The sequence below is a fragment of the Argopecten irradians genome, chromosome 3, assembly GCF_041381155.1.
Source record: "Argopecten irradians isolate NY chromosome 3, Ai_NY, whole genome shotgun sequence".
Taxonomy (NCBI): domain Eukaryota; kingdom Metazoa; phylum Mollusca; class Bivalvia; order Pectinida; family Pectinidae; genus Argopecten; species Argopecten irradians.
Window position 1 is genome coordinate 28,663,417 of NC_091136.1, and position 26,392 is coordinate 28,689,808.

Here is a 26,392-nt window from a genome sequence, read left to right on the forward strand (position 1 = left end):
TCAATTCTATCACATGAAATCAAACAGCTCAAGTTAATTTGACATGAGGTACAGCAACACTGCAGCAATGGCATAACCAAGTCAGAATGCAACAATCTGCAACATGTCAACTAAAATTAACAGAATTGAGAATTTGGATATTTCCCATCGTAATGAAAATTGCCATAGTTTCCACTGGCACCGAATCCGACACATGGGATCTGGATGCAGGATCACATGAAACTGTTGACCATCAAATGGAAATCAATCAAGAATCAAGTGCTATCTTAATGAGCATTGGTTACTGAGCAAATCAATCGAGAGACTAAACAGCTGTTCTATTGACTTCACCAACAGAGTTCTGCATCAAGAAAACAAGCATGCTTGCCATGCAATCGTTTTCAGATCATTGGCGCATTTCCTATCGATACTCTAAACGCTTCACTACATAAACACATTTTCCAGACAATTTTCCCCATCAGGTATACATTTACTTGACTTTAGGATTTAAGTAAGTAATAAACAATGAAATTACCCTTCCATAATGATGATTAAGAAAAAAAATCTAAATGAAAACAATTGAAGTGTGATTCCATTTTATGTTTAGATGTTGGCATTAATCATGTCTTCAACAGTCCTACAGGGAATGGGTTGAAACAGAAAACCTTGAGTTTGGCTTGTTTACCTTCTGACACCTATCGGTATACCTCCCACATATATGCATAAATTTAAAACAGGTTTCACATTTTTTACCTTAAATCTTTTGTGTATTTTTTGGAATTATCCTTTAGGGATTAGATCGTGATAATTGAATCCTCCTCCTAATACAGTTAAACTGAATTTACTTTACAATTAATAACCTAATAAATACTGTCAAGTTAACAGTATTACGTCAAGTCAGATGATAGCACTGCAAGAATCTATTAAATTCAATACCTGAAAACAGTAGTCAAATCATAAGTTGGTGTCTATGAATCTAGAGTTTCCAATTGTTTGGGCAAGTGACCAGGAAAATAAAGACATATATATTTCACTGTAATAAATAATAAGGACTTAAACTACTATATGCTATATCAGCACTATTTATAACTTTTAAAATAGTACTTTAGTTAACATTTAAAATGTAAAATATATTAACATTTGTATCCCCATTTCAATAATTTGATTTTGCCTCCAACATTCTGTAAAAAGAAATACTGTAATATACAAATACATTCCATCAGGAACAACTGGCATTTACTGTACCTTCTACCCAAATCTCCCACAAGTCATAGAGGCCTCATACAGGAATATTATATCAAAGTAGAAACTTTTTTGTTTGTTTAGTTTTTGTATTTTTGTGTTGGCTTAACCTAAGCACCATGGTGTGCAATTAATTTAAGTGGTTTAAAAGATGTCTTGACATATTACCACAGGCCCTCCAACCTCTGGGTCGTGAGTTTGAATCCAATGTTGGGTAGTTGCCAGGTACTGATCATGAGTACCCATAGCTATATAGGTCAATGGTATTTCTCCAGGTACTCTGACTTTCCTTCACCTTGGTTCCTAAACCTGGCATGTCCTTACATGACCCCGGTGACATCCCAGTTGTTAATATGGTTGTAAACCAATAAAACCCAAACCTAGCTTGTTTTGGCTATAACAATTGACAGACTTAATTGTTATCTGTCAAACTGTTTTAGTCTGGAATCAAGCTTAGAAAAATAATAAGATCTTTTTCATTTCCAATATTTCAATATAATGTTGCATTGAGACTTGGAAGTCAATTAATGCCAACATGAAATGTAGTGATACTGAGGATGTGAGGATAAGCCTTGGTAAATCAACCATTAAATTATCATTTCCTTTTCATCCTTTTCTTTTACATTTGTTTTATTTTCTCGTTCTCACCGCAGAAACACTTGTCAAAAGCATCTGTGTGACCTCGTAATGTAAAATTCACAAAAGAACTATCTATAGTGATGAGCTTTTGAAGGTATACAATATGTAATCTTGAGCAAATCAGTCGGGGTCCAACAGATAAATCAATGATCCATCAGTTAAGCCTCCCCAAGAAGAAATAAAGCTTTTAACTAAATGCCAGAATACACATAAATTATAAATGTCTTATTTGTGCTTCAGTCATGCTATCTTTGTTTTTACATAAACCGGTGGCAATGCCCCATGTACTCATCAGTAATGTATTTTTATCTAGAGGTGGTATAGAGAGAGTGTGGGGCTCATACTACAGTATACTACAGTACATCTTGATGCACAGCTTTCCCAGCTCTGGCACGAAAGAAAGCGCTCTATGGCTGTCTTCTAGAACTGGCTGGAATGTGTAAACTGATCCTTTCTATATAATCCACTCCATCTGGCATTGAACACTACTGCCTTTTCTGTAAGACAGTGTAATAGTGCCACATGCACCATCTCTGATGCACAGATTGGGTCAAAGTAATATATCTATCCGTGGCTTCCAAGGCAGCATCCATTTACATAGTCGACATGGAAAAACCATTATGTGGCTATATTACCAGAACTTTGTTAACAGTAGGATTCGTGTTAAAACAGATACACCTATTTGTTCACTGACTAAAAAGCCATACACTTAGGTTGTATCACAGCTTTAACTCTCATTTGGAAACTGACATAATGTCTTAACATATGCTCTCTATGTATTATTCATCGTTACTTGTGTTTTACTACTAGTACTTAATAATGCTACATAACTACGAAGAAAAGCCATAATATCAATTCAATGACTCTACATTTGGTTCCAAAACTAATTCTGAACTAACTGTTCTAAAACTTGGCTCATCCAAACACACAAAAACTTAACATTGTTATACATCATCATAATTTGACTAGATATATTAACAACAATATCATAATATAAAATGATATCATTACAAATTTAACTTAACCATTTACAAAACATTGTTGATGAAAACTATGATATTGCAAGAATGTTTTGAAACAGAATATACGTAATGAATGTTGACGATTAAGTCAACTAAATCAATTTGGTAGCAGCAATTTCCTGCAACACTTTGCCTTCTATTTGGCACATCACTTTTCTTTTGTCACAACACAGTCTACCATTCCAGCCCGACAGAGAACAACATTTATTAAACATCAGAGCCATTGTTGGATTCCTTTATACAAACAAGGCACTCTGTGATCAAGGAAGACTGACATATTAATTTTGTGCTGTTGATTCCATGCGAGAAAAATCCCTTTAACAGCTCTTGCATGAGTTTCCAACTAAATGAGTTTGACTTCCAAAAAGATGCAGTAACAAACTTGGCAAATCAATTACTGAATAGCAATAAATCCTCAACATTAAACCACACTATAGAGAATTGAATTCATGCTGCAAAACTAATTCTTCAGAGTAACAAGCCTAGCACTCAACCAAAATAATACAGGTCTATTAGCCTAGCTTTCTGATCTCTTTCCTATTACTGCCCTCCTGAATTCCTTTGAACACTTCCAAACCAATAATTCCGAACAATAATCCAAACATTTATTCATATTCTGCACCAAAAATCAATACAATGACATCCAGTCGTCAGCAATTAATGAGAAGTGCGACCAACCAGGAGATCAATGATTCGATGAAGAAAAATGGTATATGGCTATTACAGACATCAGGCCAAATTCCATCACTGATAACACAGCACAATGCAGCGCCAACCTAAACCAGCCATGATAAGGCCCATCACACCAGTTGCAGCATGCTTTATTCCATTAATATAGCAATAATATTTACAATAACAGATTAAATTTTCATTAGGTTTGTAACACAAATGAAAGCATGCTTAAACAAGTACAGGATATATCTCTCCTGGTGACCTTGTTTATAAGCATTTTTCCAGGATTAAACTGTAGATCAGAGTATTAATTCCTCTGGCTTCAGTCAATTTCAAATATCTTGTGTACATCCATGATTGGTAATTGATAGTAAGATCCAATATATGTATTACATATAAATGTCCTCACTTCCATATACATCAGGAAAAAGGCACAGTACACTGGAGATTTCATTGGAGGGGCATAAAACCTGGGCTGCTACCATAGTAACTTAATTTCACAAATAGGATTTTTGTTTATCTAGAGATGTTTGCTTTCATTTCAATGCTTATCTAATAGGAATGTATATCATGAAGATCTTCATTGCAGGACAAAAGGTCACTCATGTTGCTCTTGTATTTTCATATCCATTTCCTTTAAGGCGGATGGTAAAATGTCTTGTAGAACAGTTTCCTTATACATAACAGTTCAACATGGCTTGGATTTAGCTAAATTTTGTCTGTATACACATAAATTCAGCAAGCTACTGCTGCCATGTAAGGTACTGTAAAAATTCAATTTATAACCAACATCAATTGAAATAGTCTGGATTAGAAGCGTTATACAGCAGACAGTGAAACCATTAATGGCAATTTTCTGAAAATTATAGGAAATAAAACAATACAAAGGCTTCTCTATAAAAGTTAAAGCAATAAAATCCAAGGAAACAATTGAACTTTATTTAAACTTTCTATTCTATTATTGAATATTCAATGTGTATAAATGGGCATTAAATCTAGAGTACATTGCATGTAGATGTTCTATAAGGACACCTGCATCCACATGTAGGAATGTAAAATAGAGTGATTATACTGAATACAATTATACATCATGTATATTAGTGAAGACATTATGTCAGCTTTATATCTATCATGGTGTAATCAAGTATATATATCAAAATCCATTAATTTCTTTCCTTTTTCATGTCTATCAGGCATTTTGATGGCAGCACTTTTTAGACATTCTGAAATGTAAGCCCAGCTACAGTGCTTGTGTCTATGAAGATATATATATAGAAGAAGAGCTGGAAAACCACACAGACAGGTAAATGTATTTATAGTTAACAGATGGCTGTCAGATCGCCACAGTGAAATGGAGCGTGATCTGATCATGATCAACATCCTCCACCCACTACTGTCCTTGTAAATAAGCCTATCAAGATATACCTACATAAAATCAATATCAATACATATCAATTCAATCTGATATCATTTAATCAATCATAATGAATTATTCACTGTTTTAAATTTACAACACAGAGTGAAAGAGTAGAGCAAATAGGGTAAGGATTCTCAGCATCACTTACCAGGTATTTGTTTAGAAATTAAAACCACTTTGTCGTAACTGTAATTTTAGATCAAATGTGCATTAGTCGTCAGTAATTTGTCAGTCATCCTATATCTAGAAGTACAAGTTGTATACATGGTATTTTGTTCATGTATTTATCCATCAGTTAATTATCTTTATGACAATAACCTGTAATTATGACAGGTCAAATTAACATATCTAAATGGATGTTAATAGACAAATGTTAATGAGGGGAACAAATTTTAGTATTGGCCTAGTGTTTGTAATAATTTATTACAGAACTGCTCATGCTCGCATTCAATAATAAGCCCTATACACATATGTGTAGAGATATATCTGGTTAGCATCCCTATAACACTATTGACAGCCCAGCTTACAAGTCATAATCCCTTACATATGTATAGCTCATATACCTATATATATTTTATACCAGGCTGTATTACAGGGTTTACCAAGTCTATCTATGTAATTTAGGGATAGCATTCAGGAGATTCTGTAGCCCTGGATAATACATTTCAGATGGAAACTTTGGAGGAACATGTATTTACCTAGATACTGATGACTTAATCAAAGCTGTGTGTTTAATTGACAACTTTTTGTCCAGAACAAACCACAAATCAGATGAAGATTTTGTAAGATAACTTAGCTACTATATAGTAAGGAAAGTCAAACTTTGAAGGTGAAAAAGTTAGAGAAACTGACCTGCAGTAGAGGAAATGATTAATTAATTCCGCATTCATATGTTGAGAAAAAGAATAAAATATACATATGAATATGCATCAGTAAAGAAAGAGTAATTAGCAGGGTGTAAACTAGATACCTGGGATGTTGCAACAACTTCATAACAACATAATAGTTATACAGGTCATATTTTTAGTATTTTAGCAACAATTTAACACATTAAATCCAATTTCCTGAGTATGTAGTTTTAACAGTTCTAACGGAATACGCACTTTAGTAAATATCTGAAGGTGAGATACTCCTGATACGGTGCAGCACCAATATCAGTTAAGCTATAGGGGATGACACCTTTTTTAGAAGAACTAAATTTGAGTAGCACATTACACTCATAGCCCTCTGTCCTTAGGCAAGCTAACACATAAAAGTGACACAAAATATGAATTAATTGTGGTTTCTTGCCCACATTTAATGAATATATAATAAGAACAGAGACAATGCTGGATTAAAACTGTGGCTGAGATGCTTATAGTCATATGTAACACATACATATTACATGATTATGAATTTGTATCATCGATCATATTCTAAATTGATATTGAATAGACAAGTATCATCTCATGTTTTATATCTAAATCTAATGGGCCATTCTAGATCGAAAGTCAATTGAAACCTAGCCATACAGTAATGTCACCCTAACTAAAATGATTTGTGATATATCAAAGAAAGCTATAAGTGGGACAATGAACATTTACATGAAAAATACCTTTTGTCAGCACTGGAGCATCTTTAAGTTTCAAGTATTTTTAAAATTGAACTGGGATATCATTGAATTTGATTGTGTAAAAATGGTCTAAGATATTATTTTGCTTGGAGATAACATTAGCGAATTTACCTTGTTTGCAGAATTCACGAATATAAATTGCACGGGAAAGAAAGTCGGTTTATAACATATTAAGAATAAACCAATCAACTATACAAATTATGAATATAAATATTTTTGAAGATTTCATTTCAATTTTAAACTTTTTTCTCCTTATTAAGATTCGGTCACTAGAAGTAAAAGGTTACCGGTAAGTGCTAAAAAATCAACAATGTGTGATTTAGTTAGTTACAGGTTTATTGCCTACATGACTCTGCCTATTGACTATGTTTTATCTCATCAACTTCAGTCAGTGTACTGTTGGTGTAACATTGTGAGATTGTTTATAGATAATCAAGTCAGCCATACTTTGTTACTGTACATATTGTACCACACCAGGAATACAAGCCAAACTGTTGATGAGAACCCTGCACACCTATGCTGATCTCATACGTGACCTTCATCGTCAAGGTTAGCTTTCTCATATATTAACCTCGACAGTTCTCCGTCATAACAATGAACGTAACTATAAAATTACCATTCATTAGAGTCTAGGTTAGGTTCATATGGCATTTCAGTTCCCCAGACCTTTAACATATAATGATTGCAAGCTGTGTATTGTTCCGATCCTAGCTACGGTATTCTATTAGATAAAGAACTGAATGAAGACTTCAAGTCCAGATTACCAAGTGGGAAAGTTATAAAGCAGAGGAAGCCATAACCTGTTCAGTTTCCGGTGAGGTTTCTCTTTGGGGTCTAGATTGATTTGGAACTTTTTTACTTCTCTTTATGATCCTGAAATAGATCAGTGTTCAGAGACAAAATACCATCCATTCTTACATCTGGGATCAAAATAAGTTGGCATAGAATCGTCAGTAATTTCAGAATTGTCTGATAATTGCTCCGAAATTCTTATAAAGATTCATTGCTGCATTTCATCATTCACAGATCATCAAAATTTCCCAAAAAGTTCAAACACATTTAAAGGTCAATGCCCTGTATTTCTAACAAAGAACAAAGGTGTTCGAAGGGCTTCATATTATATTTGTAAGAATTTCTTTATAGATAAAACATTTTCGATTGAATTATAGATGATACGTATACGTGTACCTATAAAACTTGCTATAATTTGATAATGTTGTAGTAGATATACATCTATTCTGAGAATAAACAGAACTACAGCCAATTAGAAACTAGTGGTATATTGTTCTGCTAATCCAGCAGATGCTGAAAAAAGTCAAGATACATACAAGTTCCTGCATGCTTCCTGTCAAAAACTAATAATCTTAATGAAGTGGTTCTACTCATTCAAAATTTACATCATATAATACCTATATTTTCTATAGCTAGCACTGTTTTAGGTTCGTATATATTGATATCCAATATTCCCTGTGTTGTTTCAAATTCGACATCAGTTACAGCACAACTACTTCCACACAAAGACAATGGCATCTTTATTTTATTTAACACTTCTCACTGATGAAATATTAAGGTCAAATTATGCTTAGTCTCTTGTGATTTCACTAGGATGATGAGTTTGTCAAATGTCACCAGAAAAATCAATAAAACTCTCCAGGAATTTACCAAGCATAATGAGCATAACCTAATGAAGCTAACAGGTACATATGAATACATTCATAATGAATGTTGTTAAAATGTGACAACTTTTGCCTCACATTGGTTATCAGTTAGTTAAAGTGTCAGACATTCTACCACTATCTCTCCACTTCTGAGTTTAAGTAATTCTGGATTTTGGTCAACGAGAAACTATATTTGCATTTCCTAAATAATCCTAGAAAGATGTTCAGTAGGAGATAAATACAGACCAACATGAAACAAAGTATCATTTCACATAACTGAAGTTCAAACGGTGCATATTCCGACCAACATGACGTTGTTACACATATATTAGGCAAAAACAATTAATTCACTAAGACCATTATAAATGCTCTCATGTGTAAAACCAGCTAATTAGTAAGAACACCTTAATGAAATAAGTACAACATTTAATTAGCTTAATGTATACACATGCATATATATATAAAATTACCAAACTTTCAAATTTCTCAGGTGACAAATCACATATGGTAAGCTCTTGATCCATGTTTTGAAAAAGGGACAGCTTAATTAATGCCACCATTTAGATTGGACAGTGCAATTAATTATCAGCATTTAAGCAAAAATAAAAATGTCAGAAACTTTGATTTAAGGATCACTAGAAATGTAGAGAAATATACAGACAAAACCAGGTATTTTATACCAGAGGTTAGTGAATGAAGATAGCAGGGACACACTTATCTTAAAATGGCAAAACAACCTCTAAAGAGCAACTGGAAGCGAGCATACATTATCATTTCGTAGCATATGGTACATTCAGGTTTATGACAAACTTAATATTTTGAGTATCTGTAATAAACAAGAAGCAGTGTCCCTTTTCTCTCTTCAAGTTTATTCACTAAATATTTACTAGTGTAGGTATCACGTTTTTTATTGCATTTGCTTCTCTGTTTAATTGCCAAGCTTTGCTCTTGCTAGGAAATGGTTTTGTTTGTCAATGCTAACCTCTATGGTTAGGGTTAGGGTTTTCATTTGTTCTCTCTGACTTGATGACTTGGAACTTTGGAAGGCTTTTAATTGACATTTTTGTTTTGTTTCCTATAATGCTTCTTATTTAATTTAATTGATCAGTCACTTTAATATTCCATTAAATTTAAAATGTAATCAGAAGTTCTTCCCTCAGTAATAAATGCATTGGCTATTAACCGTACCACTAGATGAAAATGGACCTCTGCAGCAATTTCCATGCAAGATGCAGAAAGAATAGTGGAAGCAATTCCTATATTTCCAAAACAGATTTAAGACAATCAAATGCAAATGATGCAGTGTTTGGTAGTGATACCTTATTGATGGCCTGAGACCTGTTGCCTGCACAATGTTTTGCCAAGAACTCTTTGATATCCGTATCAAATTTGGAGGTTGATGTCCTTCGTGTTTGCTGTTAATATTGATTTTGTCTAGTTCTGAAGATGTACAATTTTGTTAAAAACTAAATCAATTAAACCGATATCATAAACGAGAATTTAATTTGAGGTTTGTGCCTAAGTGACCCAAACTTTAATTAAACCTCATTGAAACACAGCATTTAAGTCTTCCAACCAGCAGTGTAATTTAACATGTTAATTTTACAAGAAATGTTTTTACCCATTTTTTTTCTTATTTAAGGTGTAAAAGCTTAATCGGTTTCATTAATGTCTGGTTTGTGTGATCTTAGGGATTGTACCCATCTCAATGTGCCCAGTGCTTGAGTACTTGCTTCCTGTGCAATAAAATACAATACTGGATGTCTTGCAAACATGCATAAAACAGTTTTAGATAGATCCAATTATTGAAACTATAGAACTTAGAGGTTTTTTTGCCCAGAATGGTTTTGGAAAGGCTATTTAATTATCCTTTCAGGCTTACAAACCACTTACCCCAAACACAAGATAAAATGTACCTTATTTTTATCCATAAATAGACAATTGGCTACAGATGAAAACAACTTCTATGAAATGACTTGAATCAGGAACAAAGAAGAAATGGACATATACAAAGGTGACAACTGACCTTCCTACAACCACACTGAAAGTCAAGATATTTGGTCTGAGATTTCAAAAGAGATAGCTCCAATATAATAAAAGCAAGCAAGATTAAAATTTGCAGATATTTCCTTTCACTTTGGCAAGTCTTCAACTTCAACAGAAAAACATGAAATAGCTCTCAACAATTTGCTTATTTCTTCCTTGTGCCAACAAAAGATAGCCCCTTCATTACCCATAATCAATTGTTTTGGAAGATATGTAGTGACAGAGTCAATGATATTGATCTTTATTTTTTGTGTTCAAATGAAAAACAGTGACAGTACATGGATTTCTAAGTTGGCTTAGGACATGCATACAGTACACAATATCTTATCCATAAAATCTGGTCTAGCTGTCAATCATTCTCTTTACCAATGATAAAATCTTAATCATTTCTTTCAAGATAACTGATACCAAAACCTTTGATACTTCAAGAAATAAACCATCACTACATATTTGATTTATTTGAAAACATGTATGTGCTGTATTTGCTTTTTGGTGCATATCATTCAATATCAAGCAAAGATTAATGATTTTTGTTGAAATAGGAAACATCTTTATTGTGATATATAATTGTCAGTAATATTCTTGACAATCATAAATCTTCAATTCCAATGGTCTTTTTCTGAGAAAGTTAATTGTGCCTGTTTGCCTTCAGCCATAAAAATCAACATTAACTTATTAAAGTTCTAATATTGGTGATTGATATATATTAATTATTCATACAGTATAGCAATATAATACTTTTCAACTGTCTATCAACTTGTAACTAAATCAGCAGTTGTTACCCTGATGTCATTCAAAATGTAAAACAGGAATGTACAAGTACATTCACTTAAGTGTTTTTCAGAGTCAGAGTAACAATTTAGTCTTGATGTGTATTTGAATATCCTATTTATGAAAATATCCTGAAAAGAATCCTTGACAAAACCAGAAATGGTTGGGACAAATTCATAACTGAATTCAAATTTTAGAACCATGACTAGCCATGGAGGCTAATTGGTAATTACAAAGTGAATTGTGAGTCGGGGACTTATGGAAACATTTTAGTTCTTCAGGGGTTCAAACATTTTAGTTCTGGGAAAAAAACATTATTCGGGGTAGATAGTTAGTTAATGTCAAACAGGGTTATTGACTTAGTTGTAGAAACACCAGTAATATAAGCACCTAGATCATGTCACTGAACCCTGCACAAAAGAAACAATACAGCAGAACAATTAAGAAACCTCAACGTAAAACAAAATCAACCACCAAAAGCAAATGCCAGAAGTATGTCCATGCAACGTGAGAAAGAAAGCTTTAAAAATATATCATTAATTTACAGAATAATTAAATCAGTTCCAGAAAGTTATCATTAGTAACAGTAATTAAAATTTTGATTATAACTGTGGTGCTTGTGATCTCAATAAAATTGTGCAAAAAATACACAGCATCCGACAATCCTAGAATTATATTGATTTCAGGCTTTGAAATAAAAGTTAATATGAAAACATTTTTGACAATATAATTAGATATTGAAGAGGATGTGAAATAATGATATTCCAAATGATATCTTTTTCAATAATCAAAGAGCAGATAACTCTTGATTGTAGTCAATGTATGTTTTTCATCAAGCCATTTCATTCCGAAATTAGAGCCAGATGTTTAAATGTCCAAACACAATAACCAGATGGCTATATGTACAGAAGTTCTATTTTCAGATCTACAACAACATGACATCTATAGAGCTGCTATAACCCTATACCTAATTGTTATGTAGGATCGGGTTACCATTGATGAAAAAACAGCCAGAACATCATATTTAGTGTGTGCAAATGTATGCTGGATGAGGCAGCATAAAGGGGTCTATAGTACTAATGATATCATTATACAACCAGCATCAATCACGAAAGACAATTAAGTGTGACAATGATCATTCAGACACCACATGGTACTCGGGTCAAAGTTGAAGGACACACAGTTCAGATCAGGGTTATATTGCTGCATGGTCCTGTTTTAGGGATGGCATTAACAGCTGCAATCAAATGGATCTAATTTATATACAACAAGATAAATATTTCACGGGGGATGAGCTTTATGTCAGCAATTATTTTCAGAATTATCACAACTTTCTACTGAGGTTTTAAAGTTGAAAGGTCATTTCAGATAACCAGTCATTGATATATTATCAAAGGTGTTTGAAAGTTGAATTTTCTGCCAAATTAGATTTACACATATATTTATACATTGTCTGTTGAAATTTAGACTTGAGGAGTATTCAATTGATATCTTTGCCTGATGGCTACAGTGTAAATGTATAAACTTTGAGCTTTCTGGTAGGATTAATTTTCAACATAGAGTCAGAGAGAGCTAAACTGAACCCAAATAATGCAACTTAATTACTTAATTATTGAAATTGTAATGAATGAAATAAGCAGTGGAAAGCTTTTTTAATGCTATCAAATAATCAGTATATTTATTTCATGGCAAAAATTATGAATGTCCTATTGCAAAATGACAAATAATTAAAGGCATTCTATATACAACTATTCAACTATATTCAACATAATTGCAAATGTAGACCATGGTGCACACTGCAGGGGAGATAATGCAGGCCCCAAAAGCAGAGGCCATCCTATAATCACAACCTTGTGTTTGCTGTCACCCCTGGGTAAAATTCCTGAGGGTGATGTAGGGAAATTATGCCATTATGTCATATATGTTACTACCTCAGCAGATATCTGGAAACATCATCCCCACTGTTGTCAAGGGAAACAATTATGCAACCCCCAGTGTGTGGGCACACATGATGGTGGAAGGAATCTGCAGCCATAACTGTTCTACCAAGAGCTTTCCCCATTTGTATGCAATGAGCATAGTGTACACAATAACGTCTCAGGGATCTGCTTCAAAATCAGCATCAGCAGCTTCACAATAGCACCGATGCCTGGGTAACTAACGCAAGCCTGTTATTAACACTCACTAAACCAATCAGACCAATGTGTAGGCATGGGACAAAAACATTAAAGTAAAAGATTATACACTACAAACAATTTCCATGCAGTTGATTGAAAACTTCCATTACATCACCTTTCAATAATTGGAAATAGCTCCCATAAAATTAAAAAAAAAATTTCTATTAATGAAACAAGTTGAGAAAAAAAAGTCATTTTTCAACCACAGTTAATTTTTTTACAATTCAGTTCTTTAACCCTAATCCACCTGTATAAAGTTTAATGTTAAGCAACTAAAATCAATATTTTTAAGGGAGGATAAATCAGTTTCATTATCTCCATTTTTCTGTTGAGAAATTTCAACTTTACATATCATTAAATCTGCTATCTATTATAGAAACCCTCTTGTGTGTTACATAGCCTTTAATGACACAGTTTTTAAGAGGGGGATAAAGATCCTATTAAAACCTTTAGAATTTCTATTACTTCAGATTAACTATACTGAATGGCACAATTTTTTGTCTTTTGAATGCAGCATAAATATATACACAAAAGCTTATAAGTACAAAGAAAGAAAAGAAAGTGACTATATAGCATACATGTGTATCCATAATAGATGAAGTCAACTTATTTACTTAGGCTATTTATAGATCAATATGAAAATATTGATATGTGCATACATGTGTGACCAACATAACATAACACAGTTTTACTACATAGTTTGTGAACACTACAGACTAGAAACCAGGATGTGACAATACCGAGTTAACATGATGGTACTGGAGATACATAAAACACTTATAACATGGTTAATGAACCATTAGCAAATCCAGATGAAATTCGATTTGTAGTAATATAAAAAGAAATAATTTATAATTGTACAGGAAAGATTGATGTCAGTAACTTAACACTTCATTTTATTCATCATTATATCTATGAACATATTATATCTCTTAATGTAATTTATCTGTTCTTCTGGCTTAAAGTGAGATTCTATCATTTACTATATATGCATCCAGTCAGGAAAACATCTTTTTTTTGCTCAATCAATTTTCAATGCAAAATTGATTTTGAACTTTACTATATTTGTTCTATCAAAGACATGTTGGAATGAAATTATGTATCTCAATTAAATTTCAGTGGTAAGTTTCATATGCAAAATTTGTATATAAACCAGCTTGCCAGGTCCTGATCATTTTGATGATCATTAAGGTTGTGTATACCGGCAGGTTTGGTTTGGTTAGTTGATAAATGATCTATTACCAGCCAAGCTCACTTCAGGGCGTGCCAAGTTTATGGGTGGAGGAAAGCCGGAGTACCCACAGAAAAACCACCAACAAGCACTCATTACCTGGTCCTGATCATTTTGATGATCATTAAGGTTGTGTATACCGGCAGGTTTGGTTTGGTTAGTTGATAAATGATCTATTACCAGCCAAGCTCACTTCAGGGTGTGCCAAGTTTATGGGTGGAGGAAAGCCGGAGTACCCACAGAAAAACCACCAACAAGCACTCATTACCTGGCAACTTCCCCACATGGGATTCAAACTCATGACCAAGAGATGGAGGGCTTGTGAAAAATATTGGGATATCTTAACATCTTGGTCACCGCTGGCCACACATGCAACTAATGTATATCAACTTAGACTTATCAAGGATAAAAAATGATAGTTTATTATATATTTAGTTTAAAAACATTTGTGAAAAGCACTAGCCATTTTACTATACAATCCAATATCTATTATTTACAAGTGATAATCTCCAAGGACATTTACCTGATCAGAAACTAGTTAAATAATTCATTGGTCTGTATAACACTAGGGACATTTTACTTATAAATCATGTAGTTGAATATTTTATTGGTTGAACACGTGACTAGGGATATTTGTATCTCATATCAGTGAATGTGTTTATATCATATTGATATTGCTACAAGTTTAACACCTGTGTTCTTTTCATGTTATATTTATAAAAATGTTTTAAATGAATATCTATTTCATGCAGTCAGGTTTAAAATGGTTAAAAGTCTGTAATCCAACAATGTTCACATGTGACTACATTTCTCCTATTTATAGACAATCAGAATTCTCTTACATTAATTGCTGTGGAAGATTGTACTAGTGTCATACAGAAGTTTTAGTGTCAACTGCAAAAGTTAACTGTTCCGGAAATTTTGTTAGACAATTAGAACGCTAACATAAGTCACCATGAAAATAAATGGGTTTACAGTTATTATGTAAGTGCCGTTTTCTGCCCACACAGTTATCAAACAAAATCATGGCCTAGCTATTATGCCACATTTAACAAATTAACTGTAGGTATCAAAATTGATAATCCTGATACAACTTGATGTCTTCTGAAGTTTTTATGATGATAACCTATTTAGTTTATGAGGACTATATTCCTTTATATATATAAAGTGTGATTTATAGAAGTAGTAATTGACAAGGCTGACCTAATTATCTACACTTAGTATAGTACGTCCTGTCAAAAGCCTTAAAATGTCTGTATTTTAAATAGGCTAGCCTTTAGCCAAAAGGCATGCAACCTAAATATAGAACATATATATATATGTAGGGGGTAAAGAAATCTTCAAAAATATTTGTATTTATATTATACACATAGCATTGTCTCAGTCATTAGGGTAGCTTTCATGTTACCTACTCATGTACTTTCTACATCCACAAAAGTAAAGTTGATTGGTCAACAGTATTGTCAACTTAATTTATTGTATAATAGTCACACATGTGTACTGTGTTTCTTCTATAGTTGAAATGTATCAGGATTCAGAAGCTTTTATTTAATTATCAGAGAGACCTGTGAATGATGGAGTCTAACTGACAATACTGAACGTATCCCCAGTAACACAGAAATAAGGGTACATGTTATAGAGAAGGACAGTCTCTGTAGTATGGCCATCTGGTTCATCAAGCCTAGAAATATATCATAGCCCAGCCCACATATCTATACTCTACTGCTACAGTTTACAGAGAAAATCAATCTCCTATCAATCATTATAAGCTCTATACATCCTGGCTTAGCACCAGTGTCCTACCGAGCAGTGACATCAACAAAAACAAGTCCTCCTATTCCATCTACACCCCACAAACATACCATTATATAGATTCTAATAGGAATCAACTTCAAACTCATCTATATACCCTCCAGTGTAAATTAGGAGCCCAGTAACAAGTCAGCTTTAATGGTTAGTCAGGCTTCTCTGGCTGCTAACAACAACAGGTCCAGGAATGGAAGATTTTAATCAATTTTCACTTTAATGCAAAATTGTAGACTGCTGTTACAAACATCAGTACAATTGTGATACGATTGTGACTTGATTTTCGTAAAACTTTATGATAATGTTTCAAAGGGTAGCTTGCCTAAGATGTTGCAATGTGACAATAATGATTTAAATGCATTTTATGATTTTATGTTAAATGATTTTAACATAGGTCTGTACACATGACTATAGTTACAGTACATGTAAGTATATTTAGGCTATTATTATAAGTATTGTTCTACAGAATTTGTTTTTCCCTGTTCGTTTATATGTTCAAACAATATGTTTGCTGCACAATGAGCTGAACTTTTAAAGTTTTCAAAAGACTGAATGATTAGCCTCAATACAATATAAAAATACCCACGAACATATCTAGTATCTACAATCTTAATGTACAAAGACTTATAGTATAGACACAGAAAGTTTATTTTCTGATGTGTGTGTTTGTATAGTATATTTGTACTACATAATAACATCTCTGTGATAGTGGGTGTGTAACTAGCCTTGACTAAATGTTCAACAAACTATGTATAGGGTAGCTTACCATTAAGTTTTAATTTAACCCAAACTGTGCTGTAAATTTGAGAAGGCAGTTCTTAAACTTAGCTTGAAATGCAAATGTTATTTCCTGGTAACACACTAAGATTTCATTACCAGTAGCTAATTGTAATGTTTTCATCATTTTTAAAGACTAAGTAATGGGTAATTGTCTGATATTAAAGTATCATCAAGCAATTAACTCCATGCATAGTTTTCAGATGAAGTAAAGCATACATAACATTTATTAACTCTGAAACCAATTGAAATTTTTACACACACAATTCAATTTACAGCATTGCTTTCACAAAGTTGATAAACACAAAGGGCAGTAACTCTGTATATATACTCTGACATATAACAAAGTAGGACAAATCTCACAAAATTCAATGATGGGATGGACAATATGAGAGATGGCTGCATGCTTACTGTATCAGTTAATTTCCAGTAGTTCTCAGGTTAGGATTAATAACATCCTGACAAAGTTGGGACACTATTAAACTATCATTCAATACACTTTACTTTATGCATACATAGTTTTCATCATAATCTTTTAATAATCTTTTAAAGGTTTAAGAGTTATTTTAGTACCTCTATCTTCCAATCAGCTATCTCAAAAGGCATAAATTCAACACTGAGCTAAGTGTATCTTCACGCATGATCACTTCCTTGTGAAACTAGAACATTTCAAAGTCATAAAGCTCATTAGAGTACCATCTTGGTACAGTGTTCAGCTCTCTGTTTGCATATAGATGGTTCACATGTATGGGTATCAATGAAATCTTTGAAGCTATTTGCATTGTTAAAAAGATAAGGAGGCTGGTAATAATCTTACATGGTGCTAACACATCCCCTGATTAACACAATAACTTACGTCAATACTTTCACCCTTTCAACCCCTATCTGATAAGAATCTTGATAACAGTCTCCCTATCTTTCTCAAGCATCACTCAGGGTTATTTGCAACCATATGCCCCCTATTTTCTTTGGGTTTTTTTATTTCTCATTCAGGATACCACACTCTAGATTTAGCGCAAGAAACACTCTCAATGAAAACAACCATACAAAGACTTTTCTAGCATGTCCCAATCTAAATTGATTTTACAAGAATAGAACAAGTGAATATTAGCAAAAATCACTCAAAAAGTATATAACCGCCTGTATTCAAAAGTACTGAAGATGAATATCGACTAAACTAAAGTAATCACCCTACATTTTGGTGAAGGAAAATGAGTTTAATTGAGTTAAATTAAGAACATAAAATTGTTTAAAAAAACTATTAAAAAACATATAACGAGAACAGATAATAGGACAATAACGCATAGCTAATCTGAGAATCTTTCAATACAATCATGAGGTAAAACTAAAGGTAAAGAACCTGAAAACAAAAAGAAAGACAGAGTAAAATCTAATATTGCAAACCAAAAGGAAGCCCCATCTGTAGGAGAAAATTGCAATAACCTGATTATAAGAGCTGTCTTACAGTACCCTGAAAACACAGATGATATCATGATTAAAACAAGAGTGAAAACTATATGTACTGGCACATCACAAGAAAGTTAATATACTGTAATCATCAATTTCCTCTAGGGAGTCCAAGAGCTAGACAGTGGGGTGAGACAACAACTGCAAGTCAACCTCTCAGAATCAATTAAAGAGGCCATTTATCATGTGCCATTATGTACTTTAACAAATTCTATAAGACAAAGCCTGCATTACTGTGCGTGTGTACCCTTCCAAGCAGAAAATGTTTGATTATATAAAATTACTACTTCTTTTGTTCAGATTCTTTTTGTAAAATGTTCATGGGGTCTGAAAAAGTTTTCAGCAGTTGTATTCATCAGCGTTACTGGCCAACTATTTCCTTTCTTCATTGATTTTTATTGATGAAAATGTCAAGTTGTGACAATCACCATTACAATTTAAAAATCTCAAAATATATTATATTTAAAACTATGAGCAAAGATGGACTTTTGTTAAACTTTTTTTTCCCAATGAACATATGGACCAATGTCTGTCAGAAACCTTACATTATTACGTTAAAAGTACATGAATAGGTATTTGAAAGAGATTTTTCCCAGCACCCTCCTTATTCCAGATACATTTTGCGGGGATTTTCCTACACCCTGAGTCCCTGACACTGCATTAATCTATTTAAATATAATTTTCTTACTCACTTTCCTGTAATTGATGGTGTACTGTACATAGAGGGCAGACTTTACAGACGATAAACAGACATGAGTAGTACACTATATAATAAAGTGAGTTCTTGGTTTCCAATACAACCCTAGGTATCTTATATTTATAGCTCGATCCCTATGTATCTCCTGTGAAAAGAGACCACCAGCTGTTGAACAATGTAGAAGGAATGAATCAGTATAGAGAGAGTTTGTTTGTTTGGTATTAAGGTTGTGTAACAGATGGAAATCTACGCCAGACTATACCAGATGTTGGCTGGATCCAACACTATTGATTAAAGACCATGTGATGATTACACAAATTTAAGTTATCCCTCGCGAAATGGATTAAACATATTTGAAATGAGTAACAGTTTACATCTAGGTCACCTATTCAGTTAATGCAAACCTTTAGAAAGTTGTTGATACCTGTAAACTTGATTTAGCTTTTTGTCATTATTTTTTTTCTTCCTATGATTGTTATAGATGTTCTGTATGGTAATTGAACTTATCAATAGGCTTCTGATTGGAGTTAGATCATAACTCATTGACACTGCAGTGTTATATTTATTCCATGAAATATGATTAAATATATACATATATATATTTCTCTATATATTTGATGTTACTGATACAAGTATCATTTAAAGTAAACCAATACAAATCAATACTAATCAGGTTTTTCATTTATTTTTAATTTCAGTGTGGGTGAAACGGAGGGCAGATCCTGTACAATAAAAGCTATTCTAAAGACTTTGTCAACCAATAGCTACATTGCCTGTTCCTTATAAACATTTTTTTTCATTTTCTACTAGAAATTATAGGGAAAATATCAACCACACAATCTCAATGGCACCACAGTGGAATATCATTTTGGCTCCACTATAGAAGTGTCAGGAATCAAACTTGTGTCTCCAGCGTTAAAATCGATACTCGTCAATTAGTCGATAGGCAAGTCGAAGCCCTATTCATCATCATTATAATTTCTACCAAATTGAGAAAAAAATAAGTTTATTGAAAGACATTATATTTACCTTAATAATTTTACAAGCTATATTGATCAACTTATTTATTTTAAAGTAAAATTAACTTTGAAGTTTAATCATAATTTCTATTTATACAATGTAGTTATAAATATCTGTCTTAAGTGTCTAGCTATAGTACATCTTTCAGTCTCATTTGTACAAAATAAACATATCTTTACAGCTATTTTAGTAGATTTTAACCTTGATTTACAGTAGAGGAATTTTCCAAGGCAATGAGTGTAATATTATACATAATAAATAATTATTCTTATGATTAAATCTGTAGTTGTTGACATCTACCAAAGGGATTATCATGCTGATAGTAATTAAATCCCCTGTCAAGAAATTACTCAACCAGCCAGTTAGCAGTTATCCAACTGTGAGGAAGTGGATCTCTTCTGTCTGAAAATAACATCATATTATGCCACAGGATATGGGCAACGAGTGCTGCTTCTTATACAGTCATATGTCCTATAGCTTCTTATACAGTCATATGTCCGTATACATCACCTTTCTAGCAAATATAAGGGAAGTAAATTAAAGTCACTGATGGCATTTAACCCTTACATCATTACTCATGGCAATGATTAAAAACATATATTGCTCAGGGTTTGTCTTCATATTCTTTAAAGCACAGAAAATGAAAAGAACAAATGATTCGAAGAAATATATCAGGTTATATGTTGTGAAGCTAGAGAAATTACCATGTACCAGGAATCAAATCTAATTAAATTTTAATCTAATCAACAATCCAAGATATGTAATTTTATTCATTTAGTATTTTACATTGTAGTTTTCATTATTTGTAAACTTGTGATTCCGGCAAGCACACCAAGATCTTGTGACAATATTTCAATTTTCATGAAGATCATAACTACATAACATGCATTCAATATATCTAAAATTTTCATAGTGAAATTGTGATTGAAAATATTGTTAAGTTATTCTTGATAACCATACATGTAGCAGCACCATGCAAACTGATCTTTGTTTAAATTAAAGTTAAAGACTTAAGCTTGAAATAAGAGATATTGATTGTGGTTATGGGCACTAAATATTACAGATATTAAAGATGCTCCACTACTGACAAATAGTACTTTTTCTCAATAAAACAGGAGCAGACAATTTATTATTTTTCTTCAGCTATTTCCTTTACACTTTTTTACCACAATTAAAAAGTTTCAGCTTCTAAGTTTTCTTCCAGATAAAAATACTAAAAACAATTAATTGCATCCAGAAAAAATCCTGTGGCACTATTTCCTATATATATATGGAATGAAGTACTGACTGAGCATGTACCAAAAACTGGCAAAAGCATAATAAATCAATTTATATTATTTTTTGTGTTAACTAGACATATATATGTAGATGATTAAACACTTATATAATGTTCAAATGATGAATACTGTTTATGCTCTATGGCAGGTGGAGCATCTTTAATGGTCGTGAAACAAATAAAGCACAAATTAAGTATGAAAATTCATATACACAATGAACATGTACTCTTAGGGGCTCATTAAAACTGACTGTATCATATGGAACAGTATAGCCCTAAAGCTAAGCTGATCATGCATGATTGTCAAGGTAGAACAAAGTGAATTTAAGCTTAAAATCAATGGCTCATATAAAGCCTTTCCCCACTAGTGGGCCGTCATTTGTCTTTTCAAACACCCAAATGTCACAAACCCTTGGCCCATCATTCAGCTGGGACTGCTGTAAATTGGATTGGTATGTCAGATAGCGTTTTTATTGTAACAAATGCTTCGGATAATCGGTTTTAGTGAAGCTTTATGACAGACACTTTGCAAATAAATTCTGCAAATCTTCACATCTTTTGTTATATCCTATATATGTATCTCAAAAGAATCTTTGAAATATTGAAAATCAAATATACTTCACATTTTTATTTCCATTTTGTATAAGAAACCTAAATAAAAATGTGTATCTTTAATGATCAAGAAGACAAATATGCATTTATTCTGATAAACCTTAGATAAATTGATGCAATAAAGAATGCTAAATCTTTGTATACTACAGTGCAATTACTGCTCTGAGTTTTGTTTTGAAGAAAGCATCTGGCAAGGAATCTTGGAACTTGTTTTCTGAATCAAGTTGCCAATTAGAACATTTTCTGTCATAGAGGCCTGAATATATTTAATATTTTGCCCTCAGTTCTAGAAAACAAACTGCCCACCATAAATTGCCTTTTTCAACAATTAAGCAATAAAGGTACCACCCAAAGACATACAGAAAGAATCAATTTTGTGAAACTTGATATATCTGCAAACATATGGGACTGGGAACATAGTGGAAAATCAATTTAATCTTAGTCAGAGTATAGAATGAATCAATTTCTTCCTGAAACCAGATCTTATACATCTACAACGTATATTCCATTGCACTGTAATGTCTATTATACCCAATACAATTGTATGCCTTCTGCAAATCATAAAAAAAAGTTGTTACATACTCCTTACATCATATTTAGCTGCAATGTATTTACAAATGTGTCTCAATTCATAATTTAGAAAATTAGTTCTAATCACACTGAAAAGGGAGATTTCCTCATGCACGCTCATTGAACTTTACTCTTCATTTCCAATTTTACAATTTGTAAAATCTGTATGCAGTAGTTTATATTTTGTTCTTGGTTTCTAAATGTATCTGCATGCATGTATTAAGCTTCACTTGAGATATTCCGTCTTTGCATATTACAGAGTTAGCTCCCTTGCGGGTAGGTATCGATTGTTACGTCATTATTTTGTGAGCGCAATTCACATTGTTTTCTCCGAAATGAATGACGTTACGCTCTCAAGCACATGACGTCACAATCAATACCTACCCGCAAGTTCAGATAACTCTGTAATATGCAAATTTGGAATAATCTTAGCTAATTTTGATTTTTTTTTTTTTATATATATTTTGTAGAGCCATGCAAATATCTTTCGAAAGATTTTTGAAAAGTCATTATATGACTCAATCCAACAAAGGAGAATTTTTTCTCAATTGTTAACAAAATGAGAGAAAGAAAAAAAGTAAATAAAACATGCATAATGTACTCACTCAGTCTGATCGTTGACAAAGATAATAAATCCGGTGACTGGTTCGTAATCCTTTCCTGCCTTAGCTGATCCATCAACAGTTTTGAAGGGAATCTTCACAGTACCTCTGGCACCAGATGAGCGAGTAACCTTGATGTCGGTCTGTCCAATGGCTTCAGGAACAACAACCATTTTCTCATCAAAGAGGAAAATTCCTGGGTGATCATCGTCCAAAATCATGACAGTAGCTACAAACGGTGTGCCAAGCTTGACCTTCATTTGGGATGCACTGCTGTCAAACATGCCCTGAGCATCACCAAGGCGAACATTGCTCAGGCGCACATAGAAGTGCTCATCTTCCTCAAAGATTTCGTCATCAATGATGCTTACTGGAATCTGTTTGTGGATTTCATGAGGATAAAAGACAAGGGTTCCTTCAGCATAATCATAATCTGCACCTCCACTGGCAGAGCCATCCTCAGTTTTGTAGTCCACGTACATGGTCTTGCTGAGGTCGCCACCCTCCCTGGTCACAGTCAAGAAGAAAGTGCCTATGTTCTCCATTACAGTGTAGTGACCTGGATCAAAGAAGACCTTTGTGGTGAACTGGTCACGGACTTCCACCTTCACTTCTTCTACACTAGCCCTCCTATCAATCTTGGCCTTCTTGATCACCTTTCCACCACCAGTCAGCTTCCTTGTAGCCTGAATTCGGTAAAACGCCCTGCTTTTTGGTCCTCTGTTAATTGCTTCAAGCTCGGCCATCTCTTCCAAGGTCTTCATGTCGGTGTTTGGATTCTTTTTACGGAGATTACGCATGATGTCCATGTACTCCTTCCTGTGCTGTTCATAAACCATGAGTTCCTTCACATCAGCAACGTTCCTGATATCCCTGAAGACTACATCATCCACATGATTCATTTCCGTGTCTCCCTCAGACTGAATCACAACTCCTTTTTGCCGACTTTCCCTGTACTTTTTGGACAAAAATTTGTGTGGCATAAATTTGATATCTGCAATGTATGCAGTAAGGACAGTTATGGGGAAGAAGATAAAGGTAATAACAGCTTCCCATACTTCTACTACTCCATATGATGAAACAGACAAAATGAAATACATCCATAAGTAAGCAAATATACTCCAACTTGCCGTAATGAAGAATACTCGTAAATGTTTGATGGTACGTTTGTCCCCTGCAGGAATAGAAGATACACAAATGGCTGTAATGACAAATAAGTTAAAAGCAGCACTACCTACAATGGTACTTGGACCTAAGTCTCCAGCTTCAAAATTTTTACCACAAATTTCTATAACAGAAAGAAGAATTTCAGGTGCTGATGAACCAAGAGCCATAAGGGTCAAGTTTGATACAGTTTCGTTCCAAACTCGGACATTGACCACATGAGTGCTCCCGTCTGGCCTTCGAATGACAACGTCCCTCTCCTTTGAAGTGATGACTTCAATAGCGGACATGAATCTGTCAGCAATAATGGAGACTCCTAAAAACATGTAAATCATAGCTACAAAATAAACAATGGCTCTTGCAGCCTTGTCACCAACACTGAGGTTCTTTGTTGGTGTCCACAATGGAAAAAACACACCAGGTTTACATGCTTCTGCTTCCATAGTACATCCTTGTGGTGCATCTGTAACATTGTCAGTAGCTGATGTTGTGACAGTCTGAGCCTCGGAAAGAGTTAACATGTCCAGTAAGGCCATGGACATAATGCCGAGGGCAAGGGGCTTCATTCCAACCGACATGGTGAACCGTTTGTACAAATTATCCATTTTGAATTTTTCTAAATTCTGCTATCACAATTTCAGTGTTTCCCTCAGACCTGCAACAGATAAACAGAAGCCATTAGATGATATACACAAAGAAATCTCGCATTTCCAAAATTCTGATATGTTTGAGATACACTTTGCTTTACTGTTTCATTACAATAAGTCAAACCTGGCGATATTGAAGTCTTTGATTCAAAATAGCTATTAATCCATCTCCTGGACCTACTAACTGAGCATCAATAGTTTCCTAAAGGTATTAGAACTATTAAGACAATATCAATATTGTCTAGGCCCAGTTTCACAAACATTCCTTATAGTCACTTTAATGAATTTCCCTAGAAAACCATTGCAGAAGTTAAGGAAAAATTCTAAAAAAGAACCTTCCTTAACTTCTGTTTTTACAGTGTTTTAATTCCTACACCGAGAAAGTTTAAGATACGAAATAATTGTAGAACTGGGCCTAGAATATATTGAAGGTCCTTCAGATTTCTTTTTTAACTCCATGTCAGGGCAGTGGTGGCTGAGTGGTTTAGATGTCTCAATATATGACCACAAGACCTCCACCTCTTGGCCGCGAGTTTGAATCCCAAGAGGGGCAATTGCCAAGTACTGACCACTGGTCGGTGGTTTATCTCCGGGTACTCTTGCTTTCCTCCACCAACAAATCTGACACGTCCTTACATGACCCTGGCTGTTAATAGGACGTTAAACTAACTTGCTTTAGTACATCACACAAAAATATCTATATTGAGTTATCTCCCCTTCAATTATCAATTACTACCCTTTGCAATCTAGTCTTTGGTATGACATTAAATAATTGATTATTAACTAATATGGAAAACAATATACGCAAAACATAATGTGTACAGTTGTCAAACATAAATATTGTTTGATACAACAATGATGACAAGCAGAATGAATTTAGTTCAGTCATCAATACTTGCACAAGCCAAAGCTAAAACCTATCAACATCACCAGTTCTCTCTGGGGACACCTGAATGGGTGTAATGTGTGAGATACAGTCCTAAATAGGATCTTAGGTTATGTGCTTCTAATTAAAAAAAAAACACTTTTATTTCTAAAAGTGAAATATGAAGTATAATGGGAGTGTATTGACATTCATAATTAATGAGAAAATAATTACTGCACAGATGATTCGCTTTATATGTTTTCAACACATAAATGATGGTTAATCTGGCAGAGTAATATGGACCGTATATACCATAGTCTAACGAAAATTACAAAATGGTTTCTCCACTAGAGACATGTATCTAAATAAATACACGGATAGCTAGGATGTGGCAAATCAAATGTTTTACATGTGAACAGCTGG

General features: G+C 33.4%; 1 protein-coding gene across 4 annotated transcripts in view; it reads right to left on the reverse strand.

The window, feature by feature from the left end:
• The window catches only part of LOC138318115 (sodium/calcium exchanger 2-like), a 69,889-nt gene that overhangs the window by 37,981 nt on the left and 5,516 nt on the right, over positions 1 to 26,392 (reverse strand). For all 4 annotated transcript variants that reach the window (XM_069260226.1, XM_069260227.1, XM_069260224.1 and 1 more), the window contains exon 2: positions 23,297 to 25,112. In XM_069260226.1, coding sequence (XP_069116327.1) covers positions 23,297 to 25,062 — 1,766 coding nt within the window. In that variant the 5' untranslated portion in view covers positions 25,063 to 25,112. The remainder of the gene's footprint in view (positions 1 to 23,296; positions 25,113 to 26,392) is intronic.